This window comes from Rana temporaria, chromosome 2 (assembly GCF_905171775.1).
Source record: "Rana temporaria chromosome 2, aRanTem1.1, whole genome shotgun sequence".
Lineage (NCBI taxonomy): Eukaryota > Metazoa > Chordata > Amphibia > Anura > Ranidae > Rana > Rana temporaria.
The window spans coordinates 258,098,558-258,111,641 of NC_053490.1; the positions used below are offsets into that span (position 1 = coordinate 258,098,558).

Below are 13,084 nucleotides of genomic sequence, written 5' to 3' on the forward strand. Positions count from 1 at the left end.
TTTTTACAACAGTTGGTATACCATTCTCATTTTCAATTACTACTGTGAAAAACATGTTTCTTATCACTTTACCTGCGGTACCTGTTTATCTACTTCCGTAATTAGTTCATTGCTTGATCAATTCATATTTTACCTGATATTTTTCTGTTCCTCTATAAGAAGATCAGCAAAGCGCTCCTTACTGCAGTTTTCATGAGTCATCACTTTGAGGCCCTTTACTGTAACTTCTGTACACCCCCACATCAAACTATATAAAAAAAATGACAAACATTGTTAAACATAAAATCCAGCATTTAGTTACCTACTTATACTAGCCACTATACACAGCAAGTGTGCTAAAGTTAGAAAATTCACTGAAAGGTCTGTGTAATACCCCTTTTGCAGATATGGAACACACATCTATATACAGGGTCAATAGCAGTGTACTTCCTACAAGATATCCAATGTAACCTCTTTTTTCAAATTTTTGCATCATATGTCACATTCTAAGTTCACACCATAGAAACGGAGTCTTAATGCGTTCCAGAATGCGTTTTTGAGGCGTTCCAATGCGTTTTTGATGCAGTCTAGTGCATTTATTCCACATCTTTGTTCTTAACCTTAAATAAGGATATAGAGTATGTGTTCCAATAATTTTGTGGTGCATTTCGGTGCATTCCGGTGTGTTCCAGCGCAATTTTGATGTGTTTTACAGCATTCCAGTACAGTCCAGTGTAAGAAAAATGCAGCATGTCCTTTTTTTTCTGAAACTAGAATACACTGGAACTGAAAACACTGGTGTGAACTATGCCATTGAAAATCATATAACCTACTTTCCATGCGTTTTTGATGCAGAAAAAAAAATGCACTGGACTGTATGTGGTGTGATCCGGCCCTCAAAGTAGTTGTAGACCTCCAGCAGATTTACAGCCTCAGCTCTGTTCCTCTAAGCTGTGTGAAGAATGGTCTGTCCCTTCACTCCAATCAGCTCCCAGACCTCTCCTCGCTGAGCTCTGCAGATTGTAAGTTCAGCCCCCAACCCCCTTTTTTCTGAACTCTCATGCCACGTATACACAACCATTTTTAATGGTCTAGAGACTCTAGAAAAAACAAAGTTTTTTTCAACCCGATTATTGTTAAGCCTGCATTGCCTACACATGATCGTGAAAAAAAAAATGCTCTAGCAAAGCGCGGCGACGTACAACGGCACTATAAAGGGGAAGTTCCATTCGGATGGCGCCACCCTTAGGGGCTGCTTTTGCTGATTTAGTGTTAGTAAAAGTTTGGTGAGAGACGATTTGCGCTTTTCAGTCCGTTACAGCGTGATGAATGTGCCATCTCCATTGCGAACGCTAGTTTTACCAGAACAAGCGCTCCCGTCTCATAACTTGCTTCTGAGCATGACCGTTCTTTTCACGTTGTTAAAGCACACACACGTCTATTTCTTATGACGATAAAAACGACGTGAAAAACGATGCGAAAAGAGCATGGTCTAAATTTTTAATGGCCATTTTTAACGTCGCAAAAAAATGCTCTGGAGCCCACACACAATCGTTACAAAAAATGATATGGCAGCCGCAATTAATATACCTGCTCCATAATGCACCTTTATGGCTGGGATACAAATGGTTCAAGAACATAGAATCACTATTTAGAGAACTTATATGGAGGGGAGGCCAAGCCAGGATAAGCTTGCAAACACTTCAGCTACCAGTAAAAGAAGGGGGTATGGCGGTTCCACACCCAAAGTTATATTTTATTGCGTCACAACTGCAACACCTGGCAGGGTGTGGAACCACTGAGGGAGACGGCTCTATTAGCCGCTTGATGTTAACGGGTAATCCCCATAAATTGTTGGTGGAAGCCCTAGAGGCAGACCACTTCCCCCACAAATTTCCAACTATAAAACTGGCTACCAAAGTATGGCATACAATAAAGACCCTATTGGGATATAGTGGCCAAACAGAATTCTCCCCCATATGGAAAAACAATAATTTACAGGAAATAACAAGCATAGAAGAATCAAGAGAATGGAGGTGTCAAGGTATAACTCGCTTAAAGCACCTGTTTGAGTAATACCTTAAAATCATTCTCAGATTTAACAAGAGAATTTAATATTCCCAACAAAACATTCTACAAATATTTGCAGGTCCGCCATGCTATCCAAGCACAATTCAGCTCCTAAACAGTCGTATGGACCCAGATCCCCGTCCTTCTTAAAGTAATCAGGGCAAGCACTGCCAAGGGCTTAATAACAGCAACATACAACAGCTTGAGTGCTAGTGCGATAAGCAGAGCAGGCCCGGTTAAGAGTAAAGCAGCGTGGGAAAGAGACCTGGGAACAATATCATCTGAACAGTGGGAGAGAATTCTTCATCAATGTGCCTGTGTCTCAATCGCCCCTGCGCAAAGACTGTCCCACCTGTTTTTACTGCATAGGGTATATTATACCCTGCATAAAATGTTTAAACTGGGGTGGAGACAAAATAACGAATGCCCGAGATGCAAAGATAAAGGGGATCTAATTCACATGGTCTGGAAGTGCCCCAAACTTTATGACTATTGGGTAGAAATAATAGAGAGGATAAACAAGGTATTTGGAACATCCCTCAATCCAGTGGCTAGGACTTGTCTTCTGGGGTGTATAGAAGATATAAGAGCACCTCAAGGCACCGTGGAAGCTATATTGAGATGCCTCTTCCAAGCACGAAAAACGATAGCCCAAAAATGGCAGGTGCAGACACCTCCATCGGTAGAAAACTGGTTAGCGACTATGAACCTAACAATCTCAAATGAGAGAGTACATTTCACTAGACAGGGGAACCATGGGAAATTCACTAGTATATGGGGGCCGTGGCAGTGGGCGGTGCGGAACATAGGAGGATGGCACTAGAGGAAGTGACTCCAGGGTAACGCGCCCCTCTCCTCCTCCCCTTGGAAGTGGCTGTCATCTAAGGCGGCGGGAGCAGGGTTGACAGGTGCTCTAATGGGGATCGGCGATATAGGGTACGTGACTTTTATCACCAACACAAAAGACAAGGGTAAAGTACGGCCACCTCCTCTCTTCTGTTCTTGCCTGTACGCTCAGTGGATTAACTAATGGGGTAGTACGCTCCCTTAGGTAGTTGGGGGGAGGGGGGGGGAAATTGGATATTGGATTAGAAGACTTAGTAGATATGAGGTACATCTGTCTATACAGGCTAAGAATATGCTTAGTTTCGATTGTAGTGTGTTGTTTTCTCTTTCTTTTTTTTGTTTGTATAATACTAGATGGTTACGTGTCTAAATAACTGTCTGCTGTATAAGTCATCTTAAAATCAAATAAAAAGAAATTAAATAAAAAAAAAACAAAAAAAAAAAAATGAAATTTTTCACATCACGAAAAACGGTTGTGTGTACGCGGCATCAGACAAGCTCATAAATGTACCACTTTTTTTTTTTTTTCCAAATAAACCAAGTTTATTAAGTTGTAGACAAAAGGTATACACACAGTTTTTTTTTTGAAAAGAAAAATATAAAACATAAAAGAAAAAACACACAGTGGGTCAACATTCCCCGCATTGTCAAAGGGTATGGTAACATTTACTCCGATCCATAACATCTCCAGTGCCTTTCGTATGTGTTTCCCTAAGCACCGATGAATTAACTCAGTCACGGCCTCAACCATGTATGGCATATTGGCCCTTCTATGCACTAGCTCCACCCCTTGGACTCCAACTACTCCCGTCCGTCCATTCCTCCCTCGACCCTCTCCGAGTCCTAACACACTGACACCTAGACTGTACATGTTTCACCATCCTCCAGCCATCTATCCCATACATTGGAGAATTTTTGTGGTCTTCCTCTATGTGTATAGATCATTTTCCTGTATGGGAGAGTAGCATTCACCTCCCTCTTCCAGTCCCTTAGTGTCGGTGCCTCAGGTTGCATCCATACTTTTGCCACCACCTTTCTAGCCAAAAATAAAGTTTCATACATAAAGATTGCCTGATACTTTGGTATCCACATCCGGCAATAGTCCCAAAAGACACAGCTTTGGGTCCATGCCCACCGGGGTTCCCATATTGTCATGAAGAAACTGTGTGACCTGTAGCCAGTACGCCTGTATGTCTGGGCAGTGCCATAACAAGTGATAGAACGAGCCCTCCTCCGCCGCACACCTGGGACATACAGGGCTCCTTGTGAACTGAAACTTTGCCAACTTCTGCGGCGTGATATACGCTTGGTGCACTATATATAGCTGGGTTAGCCTGTCCGATAATTTAGGGGATGCCGTCTTCACCCCTTCCAATATCTCATCCCACTCCGTGTCCTCCACTGGGCCCAAATCCCTCTCCCATTTTAGTTTGGCTACCTGTGCTATTTTGCTGGTCCTACGCCTCCTGATGACATAGTAGCAATTGGACGTGAGCCCAGCCGAGTCCTTCCCAAAGACCACATCCAGCACCTGTGGTGAGCTCACCTCTATACTATCCGATCCCATGTGGGCTCTGAGAGCATGCCTGAGCTGTAGATATCTGAAGTGAAGCTGCGGCGGAAGCGAGAACTCCTCCCTGAGTCTGTTGTATGGCTTAGGTCCCGTACTGGACATGACCTGAGACAAAAACAGTATCCCGTATGATGCCCATACCCCTGGGTCTGGCACTGTGCTTAGCTCCGGCATGCAACTATTGTTCCATAGCGGAGTATGTGAATGCATGTGGGTCCTGCCAAGTTTTTTAAGAGCCACATCCCATACCTTTTGATGATGTGTCAGCATGTCTGCCCCGAATCGGGCAGTCTTGCATCCTCCATGCCCTCTCCTAAAGATTGCCTGTGCAGGGGTGTGAAAGGGGCTGTCTGGTTTGTTACACACTAACGACTTATATTTCTGCGACTCAGATGTGTTGAAATAGTACAGGTGAGACAATTGTGATGCTATGTAGTAATCCTGTAAATCAGGGAGGGAGCATCCCCCCTCCATGGTCGGGTTCTGGAGTATATGCCATGCCAGCTTATGCCTACCGTAGCCCCAGACAAACGAGTTTAGGATTGCTTCAAACTGTTTGAAAACCTTAAGAGGTATGTACAGGGGAGCATGCCAAACCATGTAAAGAATTTTCGGCAATAAGATAATTTTTATCAAATTGATTCTACCCATCACCCCTAGGGGTAACTTTGCCCATGCCTGCGTTCTAGACTTGACTACCGCAAAAAGTGGTTCCACGTTGAGAGGGACATATTCTTTAAGGTTCCTTGTGACCCTTACCCCTAAATATTTAACCTCTGCCACTCTCTGTAATGGAAGGTCATGAGACACTACTGGGGGGGGGAACTGATCCAGTGGGAGAATCTTAGATTTGTCCCAATTGATCCGCAGGCCGGAGAACTTCCCCACCTCTTCTATAATATGTAAAGCTGCTTTTAGTGATGGGCCTTGGTCCTCCAGATATAAGATCGTGTCATCTGCGTATAATCCAATTTTTTCCCAGGTATCACCCCTCCTAAGACCTACCACCTCTGAGCTCATTCTAATGGCTATCGCCAATGGCTCCGCCGCTAACGCATATAGCAGCGGGGACAGTGGGCATCCCTGCCTTGTGCCTCTCTCCAGGGAAATCTGTTCTGAAAGCCACCCGTTCACAAACACTCTAGCCTTAGGTGTCTGATATAACAGCTGTACCCATTTGATAAAGTGTGGGCCAAAGCCGTAACATCTCAGGCACTCCCACAGATATAGCCACTCGACTGAATCAAAGGCTTTGGCCGTGTCCAAAGCTACTACCACCCGCGTACCCACATTGTCATGTTGCGCCTGTATGTTCATGAATAACCTCCTGATGTTCATGGCAGTGTTCTTCCCCGGCATGAATCCCGTTTGGTCTCCATGTATCAGTGACAAAATCACTGAGTTTAACCTCGATGCTAGTACCTTAGCTAAGATTTTAATGTCAACTGGTAGTAGTGATATTGGTCTGTAAGATTCGGGGTAATGCGGGTCCTTGCCCGGCTTAGGAAGTACAATTATCTGGGCTTCCTGCATGGAAGAGGGGAGAATTCCTGTCTCAAATATAGAGAGGTACAGTGCCCTCAATCTGGGGATCAGTGTTTCGGAGTAAGTGGTGTAAAATTCTAAAGGGAGGCCGTCCAGGCCGGGTGCCTTAGATTTGGCCAATTGCGACATTGCCGTAGCTATGTCTTGAGTGGTAATTGGGGCTTCCAGAATCTGCGCTTGCCCCCGACTCAACCTTGAGAATCTCAGAGTGTGTAAGTATGCCCGTATTTCCTGCGGCGTGTGATTGCTTTGGGATCTATATAGGTCTGCATAAAAGGTCTTGAACCTATCTGCCACCACCGGAGGGTCTGTGATCACCGAGCCGTCCGGCTCCTTCAATGACACCACCACTGGCGGCCTATCTTCTAAATGCGCCAAGTACGCCAGCATCTTCCCAGCCTTTTCCCCATGCTCATATATACGCGTTTTACTAAAAAAGATACGCTGTTTGGCCTTTTCCACGTGTAACTGTGTTACCATCCTCGTCTGCACTCTTACTTTGGTCAGGTTCTCTATTGTGGGCTGTGCGTTAAATGTACCCTCTAATTCCTGCAACGCGTTTTCCGCGCCATTTACAATTATTTTGGAGGACTGTTTAAGTCTACGGATTTTAGTATCCAACACCCTGCACACCTGGGTTTTAAATGTATCCCACCCGGAATTGATATCCGCATACCCCTGGCCCTCAGGGAGTAAGAATTGCAGCTCCCGTTCAGTTCTATCATGGTCCGTCAGGGCCGTCAACCAAAAAGGGTTAAGCCTCCACCCCCTTACAGGGGCCCTATCTAGCAGGGACACCTGTATCCAGCATGGCGAGTGATCTGACAGGGCCCTAGGAGCAAATCCAGCCCCCCCCCACTTTGGGCATTAAAGTAGCCGAAACCAGAACATAGTCTATGCGGGACATGGTGGCGTGACTCTCCGAATGGCATGTATAGGCCCTGACCTGAGGATTTCTTTGCCTCCAGACATCTACCAGGGCGAATTCCTTCATTAGGCGACCCAGTCTCGACAAGCCGGGGGCCCTTACAGGTCCTCCCGGCAGTGCCGGTCTATCCAAACTGGGGTCCATTACCATATTGAAATCCCCCATCCACACTGCCGGTACCGTCGGGTGCCTAGCCATAAATGCCAAGCCCTGAGTGACGACCTCCGAGCTGAATGGAGGGGGGATATAGCAGGCAATCAATAACATATAAACCCCTCCAATTCGTGCATGTAAGAATAAATATTTCCCCTGCCGATCCGACTCCAAAGATGGTAATTCAAAAGGTGTGGCCTTCGACACTAGGAGCGACACTCCCCTGGAGAAGCTAGAATAGGTGCTGTGATAGGCCCAGCCAATCCATGGGCGTTTTAGTGCGGACTGTAGATGACCGGTAACATGTGTTTCTGTCAAAGCAATAATGTTCGCCTTTTGCGCTTTAAGATACGCTAACGCCGCCGTGCGCTTAATTTTATTCCTCACCCCCCTCACATTCCAGGTTAGAAATTTGATTGAGGTCATAGTGCTTTCAAATAAATCTCACGGAGTCGGATCTGCAGCACTACATTCCAGTGTCCCTGTGTGTCCTTCAATACTCCCTTGACAGCCCACTTTTCTGTTTTGGCACTAACTCTTTGTCCTCTTCCATCACTATCATGCGTACACAAACTTGGCAACTGCATTGGGTCCCAACTGCGACCCTGAAGCTTCCCTACCCCCCACCCCCCTCCCAGCCCAGCACCTCCCCAACATGGTGTGAGCATTCCAACCCCAACTCTCAGAACCCTTAAACAAAAATAACAATACTCTTCTTCCAGCAGGAAAACCTGACTGGAGGCCTGATACTTAGGTTCTGTGTGTATCATGGATAAGCCATCATACATTCGTCTAACGGAACGATTGTTCACTGAGCAACACGTGGATTCGACATGGGGAAGAAACAAAAAACATAACATATCCCCAGCGTCGTAGTTCCTTGCTCCTCTGGCTGTCTATTGCCGTTACTATTAGCACTCCCCTCCGCTGTATCCTTCTTTTGCAGGGTCAAGTTCTGATCTGCTGTAGCTTGTAGTAGTAACAGAGAGAACAAACAACAAAAAAAGGGGGAAAAAGAACAGCAAAAAAAATGAAAAAGTATTTTTAAGGGAATTTCCACCCCCCCCTTGGAGCCCCAAAGGGGGTCAATAGCCGTCCGGATGTCTTCTCTAAGGCTGTCTCTCCCGGATCCCCGGGTCCTGTAATCAAGGCCTATAGAGTATGGGGGACAGGGCAGGACAAAACAACAATGTTATTTATACAGGGGATCCCCCAAAGCGCAGCAGAGCGTTTTCTTAACATAGTTTTGTACAGGATAGTAGGAGGGGGTGGGGGGGGACTCCTCTCTTCACCCCAAAAATTCTGTCCCCAACCCCCCCTGCGTAGTACTCACATAGCTCCAAAGCAGTCCTCACTCCTGTCTCCCTTTCCGATCCAGCCATTCTGCAGCTGCTGCTGGGGTATCAAAAAACAACACCCGTCCATCTTCTTCCACCCGCAGCCTGGCTGGAAACAACATGGCGTACTTTAAATGTAACACACGCAGGCGACGTTTCACATCCTGAAATTGGGATCTTTTCTTCTGCACCTCCGCGGAGAAGTCCGGGAACACCGCCACCTGCGCATTCTCCACTCTCATGTTCCCCTTTTCCCGGGACAAATCGCATAATCTTATCCCTGTCACGAAAGTTCAGAAATTTAGCGATAAATGTGCGTGGAGGCGCCCCTTCAGGAGGGGGCTTTGCTGGTATCCTGTGTGCTCTCTCCACCGCAAACATGGCTGAGAACGCCTCTCTTCCATACACCTTGATCAGGAGCTGCTCCAGGTAATCAGCCGGATCCCTTCCTTCCGTGCTCTCCGGAATCCCAATGAAACGCAAATTGCAGCGGCGGAGTCTGTTCTCCATTTCGTCCTGATGTGCATGCAGTTGTTGAATTTGTCTCTGCACCCCCTCCGCCGCCCGCTGCATGGGATACAATACATCCTCCGCGGCGCTTATGCGTTCCTCCGTCTCCTTGACCCGCTCCCGGACCGCTGATAGATCCTGCCTCATGAGTGAAATGTCTATTTTCACCTCATCGATCTTAGTTGTGAGGGTCCCCTGCAACACCGCTATCGCCTCCAGCACTTTGGCCGTCTCCGCCGCGTGGCGATCCCCGCCTGAGGCCTCCTCGGCGCCATCTTTGGCCTGTCCTTCTCCCCCATCGTGGCGGAATTTGGCCAGTTTATCTGTCGTAGCAGATGTTTTTTTCAGCGGTGACATGCCTCTCAGTTGTCCCTGTATGTTCAGGCAGGGTTCCAGGGAGTTTAGCGATTAAATTCGTTCGCCAGGATGGTATGCAGGAGTTTCAGCCAGAGGAGCTCTTCTCTCCCACGTCCTACTCCATCGCTTGCCAGGCCACGCCCCATAAATGTACCACTTTAACTGCTTGTCATTATACTGCAGCAGATTGGCATGGCTGCACAAATCGCCGTAGATGTACGTCGGCTGCTTTAAGAGCTGTAGGGGGGCGACGCGTGTGTCTGGGAACAGCGATGTCTGCCGGCAACCTGCGATCACTCCTCGGAAAAACAGACAGATCCCCGTTCTGTCAGGGAAGTAGAAAGATCTGCTGTTCCTAGTGATCAGGAACAGCGATTTCTCTCTACTCCCAGTCAGTCCACTCCAACCACAGTTAGAAACACCTCCCTTGGGAACACTGAAATTCTAAAATTGTAAAAATCTTGACTTAAAAACAATTCATGTGCAACTACATAGTACACATTTATAATGTCGTGATCAAAGTATGCATATGTGACAGCATGCTATATAATCTTGATCGAAAAAAGACAGCAATGTTACACTTATTAAAAGTTTTTGTCCAATGTATATATGTTTGTTCTCATATTGAGCGCTGAGATGAAAACAATCTCAGTGCCCCCAACTTGGAACACTAAATGGTGTGCTAAGGATACAAACATATTGTATAAACGAACCCTGTCCTTCTATGACTACTGTGTAAGATGATAGTCTTGTGTGAAGACATCATACATGGACAATAAAAAGAAATAAACGGGAGCAGTTTAGGTAGAAAATGTAGACGAAAATGAATGAAAAGAAGAGAAGTAGAAAGAAAGAGGAAAAGAAGAGGCAGAAACAGAGAAGCAAGAAAAGAGGAAAAAAGAGATGGGAGAACGGAGATGTAGGAAGAGAAGGGAAAGGAAAAAAGAAACGGGGAAAGAGAGCCAGAGAACCAGCAGAACTCTAAAATATGATGGTGAAAGGGGGGTGCAAACCCGCATCTGCCCAGGTCAAAAGGGGGGGGGGACAGCAACGAGACAAAAGATAAGAGGAAAAAGAATGCTCCTCGATCTAAGCGATAGATAATGAACAAGTGTAACATTGCTGTTTTTTTTCGATTAAGATTCGATCAAGATTATATAGCATGCTGTCACATATGCATACTTTGATCACGACATTATAAAAGTGTACTATGTAGTTGCACATGAATTGTTTTTAAGTCAAGATTTTTACAATTTTAGAATTTCTATTTATTTGCTTTAATTTCTGCATGTGAATCTCCGCAGGATCGCATAACCATTGCCATATGTATGGCATGCTTTGCGGTCCGATAAGATGTGAGAAATTTATTTCTTGTGTCCATTGGGCTTTGTCGAGGTATGGGATTGGGCTGTGCTTTCCACACACCAGAGCATATTAACCCTTCTCTTGTCTTAGATACATTGTGTCCCACTACACTTTACCCAGAGGGACACGTGCGCACCAGTCCTGTCCTGCGATCATCAAACTATCAGAATAGCCCACACACATTCTCACTCAAAACAGAGATCTCTAACATAAGGGAAGAGATGCCTATGTGTATGGCCTTATTTGACTCCAGTCATTCATGTTGCTATAAATTACATCACACTATTTGGCCACTTTGTATTATTAAACATACACAGCTCCTTCCCTTAATTACCAAATAATATCAGCAAGCCAATAAACAAATCTAAATTTAAATCTAAACCAGTACGGGTGACACCTCATAGCTAGTCCCATTCATTGCAGTTTATTCTATTTTTTTTTTTAATGACATATTAATATTTTTTTCTTCTTTTGTACATGCTAAAAAATTAGATATGACATTGTGACACGTTTATTAAACACAAAAACAAATAAATAAACAAACATTATGAGTACATCCATGTCTTTATGTTTGAAACACAACTCGTCGCTACTCCTCTTGAAGATCTTTTACAATTTCATTTGTATGCTTGATGAGTTTTTCATAAATTTTAGGCATCTTTGGAACGGGACTTCATCCTGTGTATTTAGTTCATTATTAGAAAATTTTTACTCATATGACCCCTTACCTAAGGATTCCAACCATGACATACATGTATGAATTTTCTTTTTTTACACTAGGATCGTTCACATATCAATCCTTTTTATATTTATATAAATAAATTCCCTCACACCTTCACATTCCCTGCACACCGCCACACTCATTAGGTTTAGGGGTTCTTCACCTTGTTAACCATTGACACACCATCCACATGCAAGCATTAGTTCATCAAACACTTATTCTACACACACGCACTACCCAATATGACATTGTTCGTTCACATTTCATCATACACATTCACCTGTTCCACTCCACTACACACACACACACACACACACCCATTCTCCTCATCCTTCCACTTCATTTTTTTTTCTTTTCTTTTTCTGTTTCTAGTTCCTCTTCCTTAATGTTCTAACTCTCTTCATTCACATTTTTCTTTGTCTATTTTCACTTACACACATTATGTTTTGTCTCTCATACCACATTTTTAGAGTTAACACACATATCAAGAATCGCATCAATTGGCGGTGGCAGGCCTATAGTGGGTGTGTGTGAAGCACTTTCAATCACATGTTGGGATACATCTGTGTTCACAGGAGATTCTGATTAACGAATTAGTTCTCAGAACTCCCATTTTTCATTGTTTGGTAGAGTATATATTTTCCTTCTGTTTGCTATGCACACTAGCTATGAATAAGCACTGAAGTACAGTGTGAAACGCGTCGTCTTTTGTGCTCATTTTTGCTGTGGCATGTAATTTTTGTGACCAGTTTTATTAAAGGGAACGTTTTTGGAGTGCGGCTGTCCCAGCTACTTCTCTTCTATTTAGCAATTGAGCCATGCATGTGTGGCATCACCATGAACGTCAGATCAAGGGCAGTAATTTTAGTAGAAGGTCTCCTCTGAAAATCGAAAGTGATACTCTGTAAAGGCTTTTAAAAATGTATGTAGCTTGTCGCTGCTGCACAGTTGTGCGCAATTTTAAAGCATGTTGTGTTTGGTATCTATGTACTCTGCATAAAATCATCTTATATTTTACCAAACATTTGGGCATTATAGTGTGTTTTAGTGCATTAAAGTGTATTTTTTTTCACAAAGTTGTCACTAAATGATAGATTGCTTTAAAATGCCATGGGCACATGCAAAATTATAGCCTAAAATACCTTCTGCTGCTTCTCCTGAGTACGAGGATACTACATGTGTGGGACTTTTTGGCAGTCTACCTGCGTACAGGACCCCAAAAACCAAGCACCGCTTTCAATCTTTCTAAGGGCGTAAATTTTTGATTTCAGAATAGGTGAAAGAAGGAGGCGTTGGGGTGGCCACAGCTGGGGCAGTTAGGGTCGTGGTCTCGTCTGTATTTGGAGATATGGTAGGGCGTCAGGTACGATCTGTGGAGGATAAACATGTGTGTAAGGCGGTCGGAGAGCTTGGGGGAGACAGCTTTACAGTTAGTAAGGGCTTCCTCCAAATCCCCATCAGTCACAGCGCCCAGGTCAGGCTCCCAACGGGTTTTCAACTGGTAGGCAGTGGTGGTTGCCACGGGTTGCAAAAGGTACGTGTAGAGTTGGGAGATGAGTCTCTTGTGGTCTGTTCCTGACACAATGTCAACTAGCAGGGGGACCTCGAGGGCTGGGATGGAGTTACCGAGCTGCCTGTTGAGTGCGTGTCAGAGTTGAAGGAAGCGGAAGAACATGTGCCACTTGATGAATTTCGGGCCG

At 44.8% G+C, this 13,084-nt stretch overlaps 1 protein-coding gene across 5 annotated transcripts in view; it reads right to left on the reverse strand.

Moving 5' to 3' along the window:
* Positions 1–13,084, reverse strand: part of TEX14 (testis expressed 14, intercellular bridge forming factor) — a 639,745-nt gene that overhangs the window by 408,081 nt on the left and 218,580 nt on the right. For all 5 annotated transcript variants that reach the window (XM_040336821.1, XM_040336817.1, XM_040336820.1 and 2 more), the window contains exon 8: positions 134–247. In XM_040336821.1, the coding sequence (XP_040192755.1) occupies positions 134–247 (114 nt within the window). The remainder of the gene's footprint in view (positions 1–133; positions 248–13,084) is intronic.